Here is an 11700-nt window from a genome sequence, read left to right on the forward strand (position 1 = left end):
AAAATCACAAGTCGCTTTTGCCCCGCGGGTCAGTGGTTCGCAGCAAGATGGATGGACGGGCAATGATCACTGTTGAAGTTATACGGATCTTCTAGTACAGTGGTTCCCACCCGTGGGCTCATGGCTCCCCAAGGCAGCCACAGAGCAGTTGGAGGGGCCACAATACCAGGCACAAAATTGATTTCAATGTAATTTCGTTAGCATATGCTTTCCTTTACGAATAAAAATTCCCCGTTCGCCCTAGTTTCATTACCAGATAGGGTTTATTCAGAAGAGTTGTTTTTACTTGCTTGTGCATGTATCGTTTGTTCATGCTGGTCTGAAATCTACCAATCAAAATAACACTATAAATACGTTTGTGCTCCGATTTATAGTTGATTGACAGCCCATCTGACTCGTGGATGACGGACGGACCTAGTTTACTTATAATAACATTTCCACAAGGCAGAAAGAATAGCTGTCGTAAAGGTAGAGTAGACGAAGAAAAATATATTTTTCCATTTCTGATATTCCCAAGAAACAGAAATAGTACGACAATTACGTTTGTTACACACTAAACAGCCATATTGTTTGGTTGCTTTTTAATGCTCTTTAATTTTATTTTTCCGTAGACTAAGACTACATCTAATAACGAGTATTGGAAAGCTATAATCAATAATCACGTTTCCAAATCCTCTTGCCGGCAAACTAAAGAGCAGGGTGGGTAACCTTTTTCGGCTCGCGTGCCAACATAGACAAAATTCTTCCGCGTGCCGACCAAAATTAAAAACAATGCTTCGCTAATTTAAAGCAAACCACACAATAATAAACCTTTTATGCATGTATAGACAGATTCACTAATCGGAAAAATATCAGTCCGACAATTAGATTTCATTACTTTCCATATTCTATATCGGTGAGATTTCTACTGCTACATTACCGCTGATAGAGCTTTTAAATTGGGTTTACATTTTGTTTTTTGTTTTTACTTTTGGAGAAATACACAAATTACTGGTTTTATCCTTCAGGCTCCTCCTAGTACAAAACTTAATAAAGTTCATAACTGAAAACAGAGATTCAGAAGCATGTGTAGATGAGAACATGGAGAGTAATGCAGTTGCAAAGTTTTTGGACACGGAAAAATTTCGGGAATGGCATCCAAATCAGGCAATAGTTCGTTTTCAACACTTTGCTCTTGTATTCCCTTCCCTAATAGCTTATATTTCTTTCGAGGTCAATTTATGACAGTAAGTAGGCAAGTAACTCTAACCATCATTAGTTGTACAAGTTCATAAATCAAGCAGAAATGAAGAAAAAGAATGGCTCAGACGAATTATATTACGTAAGAATGTAGCCAAATGAATGCGCTCTTCTCGACAAACACTCAAAATATATTTCTTTTTAGCCATATGTCATAGAAGAACAAAAAGAGTTTAAATAAATAACGGATTGTAACGATAATGAATGAACGAACATCGAGTTTCATCATACAATTCAAAGTCTTGAAAGTTTTTATCTGAAGGAGAATGATCTCGTTTCCGAGGCCTCGCTCGCGTGCCTAATAGATGGGCTCGCGTGCCAGCCCACCCCTGCTCTAGAGCTATATCTGAGCAGACGCATATGGCGTATATTGTAGAGAATGACACTATTTTTGGGGTTTAAAGAGATCTTGAAATTAAGTTGATCGGTTTTCTTCTAGAAAAATTATGCTTATTGCCATAATCAGAGTCTGGTGAGAGAGTTCATATAAGTATGGGTGGAGCCGTGGCCATGTATTCTACTTCTCTTGAATATATTGCTGAAAACACAGCCGAAGTAACATAAAGTACTCTGATATACGACATCTGTCAAATAAAACACGTAATATATATTTGTTCTTTTTATATTATGATATATATTAACGTTTGTAACCAGAATAAGGCAAGCGAGGATGGCAAGATGTCCCACATAGAGGACCATTGCAGCACATTTCATAGAATTGGCAGTCTTTGTTTGAGTAACAGTCCACCTCACAGATAGATCTCTTTCTTCTGCGCTTTCCTCTCCGTGCAGGACACTTTGGATCAGTAACTGACAAAATGAACATAATATGTTAGTTAATTCGTGAACAATATATTTTGTTCATTCCCTCGTGTTAATAAAATTAAAAGCACCAAGACAAACCACTTGAGGCCGTATAGACTTTAAACGCGCCATACTAAACTGTGATAAAGCTTGAATTGCTATAATATCTGAATTGAGTAATGAAATTGATATCAAAGATATCGAGTATTATTTCAAATTTGTAATTTTTTCGATTCCTGTTTTATTATAAACAATATAATATGTCGCTTACAACAAAAGTTCTGCATATGTTTACCTATTGGTGGTTTTCTACACATCAGTCCACATTCACCAGACGGACAGCATATCAGACCCGAAGGGCAACTTCCGTAGCGACTACATGGCCTACCACAAGCGAATCGTTTACTTCGTGATAAGCTTTCTTCTGAACTTCCACACCGTTTATCAATTTTACAATTCTTGGTGACGTCTTTTCCGTTGAAGAAGAAACGTGCAATGCAACCATTGCAAAATGAAATGCATCTTGCGCCAGGTACACTAGGACAAGTTGCACGAACGCATGCGTTTACAAGGCAGTTTAGATTTGGGTCACAATAGGCTGGAAAACAAGTTATAAAAGCATTGGAACAAAAATTAACAAATTTTTTTAAATTGCCTTTAGAGAAGAATAGAATAGTTTAATATAGAAAAACCACGACCGCTAGAACAGAATCTTCGAACGCGAGATTCAATTCGTAATTAATAAGGATTCCAGAATGTGTATGCAAAATTAATTGCAATACTGAAAAAGTGTTCTGGTTTAATTGTCATTTGAAAGCAGAAAAAACTTAAGTGGGTTATAAAGCATCGCAGACGAAAAAATAAGAGATCACACAAACGAAAAGCATTTAACAGTGTATCACGTAAGCTGTTTATTTTGCTACATTTTAGTGTAATTGTTTCGCAAATTGCATCCTGTTTGTCAATCGTATAAGCCAAACTCATATTTTTCAAATATTTCCCTCTAATTTCAACGCTTATAATAAGAATAGTTGAGTTTTTTTTAAACTAATAAAATTTTTACTGCTTGAAACTGAATTGTAGTTTTCTAAATGTTTTTTTTTTATGCTGGCCTCGTGGATAAGATATTCTATTGTACTGGTAGTTTGTTTATTTCGTTGATCACATTTCTTATATGAAACGTAATGTTACAAGTTCTCATTTAATGTTAAATTCACTGTTTCGAATGAAAGTATCTGTAAATTAATGCGAATAATTAGCACACTATTTAGAATAAAATGATTTTATTTGGAATATTTCAATTTTTCATTCTTAACTTTATCTATGTAAAATTTTAAAACGTATACAATTTTTTTATATAAAAAATAACGAGGTTGCTTAAAAAAGAAATTATTTGGAAGAATTTCTATTTTATTTACCATGAAACAATATAGAAAAAGCATACTCACATGATATTCCATGCGAAGACTTCGCCAGTATAGTCAAGGCGAAAAGCAGTAACAAACTTTTCCACCCAAACGCCATTTTGTGCGTACGACAAAGCTCAAGTTTTATACTTGATAATATGAGTTATAGTTAAATTTGAAGCTGGTTTAAATACAAGCTATAGCATTGCCTAAAGCAGCTATTTTGATCGTCATTTTCGGTACGATCTCAAACTTTTTCTGTGTTTCGTCACGACAATTAATATATATATAAATTAAAAATGTCTAGATTAATACCAATATTTTCTGAGAAACTGTACTTAATTTTTTAATCGGTATTAATAATCACGCACGTTCCGAAACCTAATTTACAATTTTTCTCTATCTTTAATTTAACTTACCTTTGATGAAATGAGATTAGTAAAAATAGAACAGCCGAAACTGAGGAAAAAGTGCTTTCGACATTACGTAGCATTTTAGCACAGTTTTTTTTAACGTTTGTACCTAGTTTTGAATGATATTTGAGTTACTTTTTGGAATGCACGATATTCTATATTACTTAATTTGGGTAATGACATATTAATTTCCAAATTTCATTTCCGTACATTTTACCTGTTAGTTTTGAAAGAATCGAGCCTGCATACTAGCGTCACATATTGTTATAAATAACTGCAACATGCAGATAACGACACAACGCCATGCTTGTCAATATGAAATGTAAACTTCCCAAAACGCTTGTGTTTTGTCTCGAAAAAATATCACTTTTAAGGTAATAGTGAAATTGACAACGCGATGTGAATATTTAATTGACACCTTGCTTCACAAATATTTTTGCTGTCATTGCGCAGATGATTGGCAGAAAAGAGAAGGCTATACGAATGGCGACATGGTCCAGCCGTTAATTGAAGGAAATGTAATAACACAATCAATTAAATATGTTACCACTTTCCGCACGGTTCTACAATGTAATCCAGATTAATTACTCAGAAGAAATCTTGTAGTCGTATACAAAAATCTGATTTTGTTCTTTGCCAGACATGGGACTTTCTACTACTGTTTAGGCCCATCTGTTCCAGTCATCAAAATGGTTAAAAGGTTACATCTGAAACCAATTTTTGTGGTAAATTAAAATTTGATTACTTATAATTAAAATCACAAGCACTTGATTATATAATGAGAAAAAATTCGAACAGACAATTTTTTATTGAGAGAAGTAACGCAGAGAAAACTGGGGTGTGTATACACATATGAAAGATGTCAAATAAGTGTATACCCATAAGCAGTAAGCCAGTAATCAAATATTCGCCTTGCTCGACGCACGGCATATTTGAATGTTCCATGAGAATACAACGCTGGACTGCTTAATCACAAATAGAAGACATTTAGTTCAGAACTGTAATTTGGCATTCGCCATTCTCAAATTTGTGACGAACGACGAACAATGTCTGATATGATTTACACATAATTAGTTCAGTTTTAACAGCAAATTTAAAAATATAAACAAATACGTTTGTTTTCAATAAGACCAACCAACCATTCTAAACCATGGGTCCTGTACAACACACAAGTTTTTGGATCACACATTAGGTAACAGCAAGTCAGTATTAGATCTAAAATAGAACCCATTCTGATTATTGAAGTAGGTAACTGTGTCGTTATTGGAATGGGCCTAAATGGAGGATGTGTCATCGAAATTCAGTTTTAGAGGTTTTGTATCAATGGTCAGCATTTTATTCTTTCTTGAAGACAATTATCACTCAGATGTTGTAAACGGATTGTAATCGCATATTGAAACTCTTTGCCTTCAACGGTCGATGTTTCATCATATATATCACATTTACCGACGTCTGTAATAGAAGAACCGGTCAGTAATTAGAGCTACGTCATCAGTTTGGGTGTTTGAGTTCAAAACGATTACTAGAAGTAGCTCCGTTGCCAATCGAGCCACTGTATTGTTTCTCTCGTAACTTTGGTTTAAAACAGTCCAAAACATTTGTGCGGCAGATGAAAGATTCAATTTCGAAAAGAGTGATACCGCGTGGTTATAAAGTAACAAGCCTTGTCTTTTGCTATTGTGTGAATACTTGCTCACAAAACTTTTTTTTAGAATATTTAGTAGAATCACTACTTTATCATCGTTCTTCACGCATTCGAATCTACGTAACTTTTGATAGAACAGAAAGTACAATGGGTGTAGAAGATTATCGTGAAAAACTTCCAAACTTGTAGTGAGATACGGCTGACTTTTAAGATAATTTCGATCTTGTATGCAGCTTTCAATAAAATATAAAATTCTCAATAAAAATGTATATGTTCGATGGTTGAGACTCTTTGTAGCCGTCTTGATGTGAGCCGGTGTTTGCGTGTAAAAATAGCAAACAGAGCTGAAAAGCTTAGAAGCTTGAATTGCTACCTGGGAGCAGTAAAGTAGACCACCCATTGTACGAGACCATATTACACCATCAGCAGATATACCAGTGTCTCTTTGCTTGCAGGCTTGCCATGTCTTTTGAAGAAGCGGAATTTTTTTATGCAGCACCGATTCCATCTCTGCTTGACAAAAAAGAGAAAGGTATTCCAAACTGTCTTTTGTCTTTTCTGATTCTAAAGAATTAATTTTTAGGAAGCATTCCTGATGTTTTTCCAAATTAAACAACGCTTTTATTTCTATTCTTTCGAGATCGAAGTCACCGGCAACATCTGCACCAAGACACGCAATACTTCTGCAGAGTTTGATAGTTTGAAGAATGTCTTCAAACCAATCATTTGTAAACTGTATTTTGCAAACATGTGTCAAGAGTTTGAATATAGTATGTGAATATTTTCTGCCTTCACTGGGTCTTTCATTGATGTAATTGACAATATAAGCTCCAGTTGTTTTAGCTTTTTCAAATTCGTTCTTTGTAACACTCGCTTTCATTTCTTGAACCAATAAATATATGCAAGAACAAAAGTCGACTTCACTTGGTTTTTTCACTTTGGTAATAAGCTGCATATTCGATTTTACGTTCTTGATTAAAGTATTGAGTTGCACCTCTATTTCACTGATCATACCAAGATGATAATCTTTAATTGCCAAACTTTCGTTCGACATTAACAACTCTTTCCATTCCAGAAGCAATGTTGAAATTTGATCATATTTGCCCAATTTAATCAGTGCGTTGCTTTGGTTATAATAACACATACTCGCAAGATGCTTCGGACAATTTTTCATGCCACGGTACTCAATGAATTTTTTCGCTGCACTTTCATAAAATGTAGTTTTTATGGTGAAATTATTTTCAACGAGCGTTCCTAGTTCCATGAGACAATATCCCTGTATCAGACAAAACGAAAAGTGGTTGGAATCTTCAAGCGAACCATAAAACTCTCTATTTATTTCCCCGTGCTCAAGACCTCGCCGAGCCCAGTGAAAAGCCTGCGTGAAATGTCCAAAAGTGTAAAGTGTGAAAGCTTTCATATATATCAAATTCAGCTCCCCAATTAATATAGGAGCCATGCCTTCTTTCCAATGCAGGACCTGCCCAATTGCCAATCGACGCAGTATTCCCAGATGTAAGAAACAGTCAACCGCGCTTCTCTCTCCCACCAATTCAATCACATCTTTGACAGTGAGGCCGTGTCTCTGGTGTCCAATGACTGCGTAAGCTTTCATCCGAATTTCGCACGCTACGGCAACAGCGTAGTTGAGAAAATGCGCCACGCCGGCTGTAATAGTACCTTTCTTGAGTAATTCGGAAATAATATCGAAGCTTGAGCACACGGTGATGCCCGAAATTCTAGCTAGGTATGCTATTAGAGCAGTAACCGGTCTATACAAAGATTTCTTGTAATCAATTGAAGATGTTGAATGAAATATCACCTGTCCGGGAACGAAAGGATTTGCATTACTTTTAATTTCTTCCACTTGTTTTCTGGTAACATTAAAATATTCCAATTCAAGAATCTTTCTTGATTCGTTTAAAAATTCATCGTGTACTTCTTTGTTTCCATGTACCAAACAAGTGCGAACCAAGATATCCGCCAGGTAGTACCCGTTTTTTAAATGTTCGGCTGATGATAAATATTTTGCCATGTCGTTTGAAGTCTGTATCAGTTCAACTTTGCTCTTTTTTAGCTGCGAAGTTTGGGGTCTTCCAAGTGGATTGTTGCACGAATGCGGAACCATGCCGTCGAAAGCTATACCGCAAGGTGTAAAACTATCAAAATACCAGTTCTCTGACTTATCTGAAGAATAAAGATTGTTGATACTGTTCACTCCCACGCTTCTGATGAATGTTTCTCCCATACCTATGATGATGATTTGAAAAACAACAGCGTACCAACGAAAGTACTCCTTTATTTCGTCAAATTTGTCATTATTTTTTGCTTGATTTTCGAGGGCGATGACATGTTCGAAATCAGAAAACAGTGTCACTTCTTCTCTAGGAAGTGAACCAAGACCTAATAGAGCATATTTGCATGGAACGTGACCTATTATTTCTTCACACCATTTAGCAATAACAACCATTAGGTTTGTAAATTTGGCAGTGCTCTCTTTCATAATACGTGACATGTCATCGATCTTTTGTGATTCTCCCGGGTACAACTCACAGCCGTATATCGAATCTGAAGTTGATTTCAAGGTGCCATTTTCCATCAAACAACACATTTCGTTCAATATCTCAACTTCTTCCAAAGGCACATCACTGTCAAATGCTGAATCACCTGCAAACTTTGTCGCAATTCTTGTCACGTTTTCTAGTTTTGAATTTATTTCTCTTCTGTTGTACCATAAATCTTTTGAAAGGTGATCCGAAACCTCATTTAGATAAAGAGATGGGTTTTCTACGCCGATCTCTTTGAAGAGTATAACTGAAAATTCCCGAAGTAATTTATCTAATTCAAGACAACGTTTGTGATCTTTTTTCTGTTGAAATCGCGATTTTGCACCGTGCAGCAATGCGCTAGATCGAATGAAACTTAACTTTTGAAGCATGCCGCCAGTCTCTTTTGCTTTCGTGAGATACAGTTTTCCCATTTCCATTAACACATCACCTGATTCAAGTAGGGATTCTTCAGTTTCTTCTCCTACAAACGTACACAGAGATCGTAGACATTGTGCCAATTGAGATTCTTTTCCAGATATGATCTCATCGTCTGGATCTGATATTTTAGTCGACATTTTTACCAAATATATTCTAAGTGAAAATATGTTATAAGCAGATGAAATTATAACAACTTAGGTATGACTATCAGTATAAAAAACCTGAAAATAAACGGCAAAAATAAGTAAAGGTTCTCATCATTGAAGCGTCTTCTGGTGAATCGCCATCCAAATTCAAAAAATTTTACCTGCCTGGAGTAAAACATTTAATCAACACTCATTGTTTTTATGTCATATTTGAACGCATTGTTTGTCCAAAATTTTATCATTCTCAAATTGCCTTGCTAGCATTTTTGCAGTATTGAGAATAATCGTATAAATTGGTATTATTTTTAATTGAATATAATAAATAAATTGTCAGCAGTAGCGGTACTTAAGATTACACACAACCTTAAGGGGCGTATCAAGAAAAAAATTAAGAGCTCCTATATATTATGTTCTATATCCCATGCACATTCTGACCGTCTGTGATTTAAACTGATTTGAATCGTTTGCATGAGTATTCCAGTCGTACGATTAACACCAAATCGCGAATAGAAGCGCAAAATTTGACCGAGTTAAAAATGCATCATATAAAATTAATCAAATTCGTAAATTGAACTAATATTCCACCATTTTAGGTCACTTCATTATAGCCGTCTTCACTCTTGCTACAACATATTTTTAATCTATTGCATACTGATCCACGAGCGCAAAAGCATAGAATAGTAGAACAAGTACTTGCTGACGCGAAACGACTCCAACCGATAGCCCAACGATGAGAATACAAGCTCGTTACGGAACTAATAAAACAGGCCATTGTATGAAATATCGGCCGTCAAGCGTGACGTCTGTTAATTCGCTTTGTTTACAAAGGCTAAACAATGGGGGCCTGTCACTGTCAGTAACGATATTTTGCATGGCATACATTTTTGGACACGAAATGCACAAAAATATCATTTTGATATTATGTTGTCATTGATCATGTTGTTAGTATTACTTTTCTTTTTCCTGTTGTGAACTGAATTCTTTCCTTTAACTACTGGACCAATTACTTTGAAATTTTCATTGTTAAAGATTGTTGTTGTCACTAGAAGGCTATTCCTTTCATTTACTCATAAGTTTCTATAAATTCTATGAGATCTGATATTCAACTCAAAATTTCGTTGTAAGATATGTTTATTCGAGGGTATGTGGTTTTGAATCCGCCAAGCGTGATGGCAGTCTTGCGTTTTGATTTTGCAAAATTATGCTACGCGAATGTCGGAAGTAAAAGGTAAAGTATTCTACTCACCAAACTGGCTTGATTTGCACCCATGGACACCTATACCCATGGGCATTTACGGATATTAGCGTATTTACATATAGACCCTTATCCTTCCACGCTATTATAGGGTTGGAAGGTACACTTAGGATTCTTTCTCCCAATGTATACGTTGCGAAAACAATCATTATAACCATGAAATTCTCTTATATACTCGAATGCTTTATTAAAACCATTTTCTGGTCGTATAAATTTATATTACCTACCTCCGTCCGTCTGTCATTGTCGTCGCAATTGTCGATATCATAAGAATTCATCGACAAAATGTTCCACGTTGAATTGCGAGCCAAAATAGGGAGTTGGATTTGTGCTTTGAACAGTCGACAAATCTTAAGAGCGCGGCGCCAATCGAGCAAGGATTTTAATTGATGTGTTAGTTCGATCCCGCGCAAAGTTTTTCCTCGCATCAATGCCCTTTTTTCCTCGCTGACAATTCCAAACTGTTTCTTTAGGACGTTGCCGCTGGGAATATGACAAATCCATTACGAAAATAAGTTGGAAACATGGCGCCTACATTTTCCAAGACCGCAAGAGGAAACGACTTACTAATTTACAATGACCACGAATATTGTAAGTGAACTGATCGGGTTTTAGATGCTATTTATTGGCGCTGCCGTCAACTTGGGAAATTTCTATGTAAATCGACTGTTGTTACGATCGGTGAATTACGAATGTAATAAAAGAACTAGGATATCACAGGCATTCTGGCGACAGCATTAAGACAGAAGTTGGGATCATTCGTGCAACATTAAATGAAGCAGCATCAACACCATAAAATACATCGACAAGATATATTTTAGGTGAAGTATTGAATAAGAATCAACAGATGTACTATTGCGCTTGCCAAGCAAGTCGACGAATCCTACAGGTGCTAGCTTCAATATTCCGAGCGAATATTTAGATATCATTTTGCATTACACTGACCCGGAGGATCGTCATCGGATAGTTGCCATTAAAGATCGATTACTACTTGCACATCTAGATTATGACACATATTTTGGCGACGGTACATTTGATTTGGTGCCCAATATTTTCTTCCAGTTGTATAAACTTGTATACAATTCACTGTAAAGTTGGGGTATCCTATCCTCCCTGCGTATATTTCCTATTACGTGACAAGCGACATACGTTCAGATGTTGGAAGTGTTGAAAATCATTTTCCCAAATGCTAACCCCACCAAAATCATTGTTGATTTTAAAATAGCAGCTATCAATACACAATTTCCGCGGGCCGAAATTAATAGATGTTAACTTCACCTGTCACAAGCTATAATCCAAAAAGTTGGTTCTATCGGATTAAAAGAGAAGTTTGAATGTCTACCCTATCTTAATCTGAAAATTAAAAGTTTGGCTGCTCTGGCCTTTGTTCCCATTACCGAGGTTGCCAAAGTCTTCACCTTGCTTTCCGACACCTTCGAAGATTTGCCCTAATGCAACAACTTTTGCAATATTTTGAATCCACCTACATTCGTGCACCTCAAGTGGGTTGACGTCCAAGAGAAGCAAGATTTTCCCCTCAAGTGTGGAACTATGCTGAGGAGATTGAAATCATGCCTTCGACCCCAAAAACAACAAACGCTGTAGAAGGATTTCACAACGCCTTACAAAGAATGTTCCGATGCAAACATCCGAGTGGGGTTTGCTGAATGGCCTACAAAAAGACATTGCAGTCCACAAACTAAATGCGGCAAATGCTCATGTAGGAGTTACGGCCCACCAAAGATCAAAGTATGTACAACTTGCTGTTAGGTTATCAGTTAAAATTTCTTCGTATGGAACTGAAA

The 11700-nt window shown here is 36.1% G+C and overlaps 1 protein-coding gene across 1 annotated transcript; it reads right to left on the minus strand.

The window, feature by feature from the left end:
- Positions 1–1845: 1845 nt before the first annotated feature.
- Positions 1846–3651, minus strand: LOC120335204 (uncharacterized). Its single transcript, XM_039402691.2, has 3 exons — positions 3492–3651; positions 2339–2641; positions 1846–2049 (listed from the first exon to the last, which is right to left on the minus strand). Exons 1-3 carry the CDS (start codon positions 3565–3567, stop codon positions 1877–1879), a joined length of 552 nt encoding a protein of 183 aa, XP_039258625.2. The 5' UTR covers positions 3568–3651; the 3' UTR covers positions 1846–1876.
- Positions 3652–11700: the final 8049 nt, after the last annotated feature.

Source organism: Styela clava, chromosome 13 (assembly GCF_964204865.1).
Source record: "Styela clava chromosome 13, kaStyClav1.hap1.2, whole genome shotgun sequence".
In the NCBI taxonomy this organism is placed as follows: domain Eukaryota; kingdom Metazoa; phylum Chordata; class Ascidiacea; order Stolidobranchia; family Styelidae; genus Styela; species Styela clava.

What these genes read in the sequence shown, in the direction of transcription:
- LOC120335204 (XM_039402691.2), bottom strand. Translation starts at nt 3,567, where the DNA reads ATGGCGTTTGGGTGGAAAAGTTTGTTACTGCTTTTCGCCTTGACTATA. An exon ending in GTCTTCGCATGGAATATCAT is followed by an intron (nt 2,642 to 3,491) that starts GTGAGTATGCTT and finishes CTTGTTTTCCAG; the next exon opens with CCTATTGTGACCCAAATCTA. An exon ending in GTGTAGAAAACCACCAATAG is followed by an intron (nt 2,050 to 2,338) that starts GTAAACATATGC and finishes TCATTTTGTCAG; the next exon opens with TTACTGATCCAAAGTGTCCT.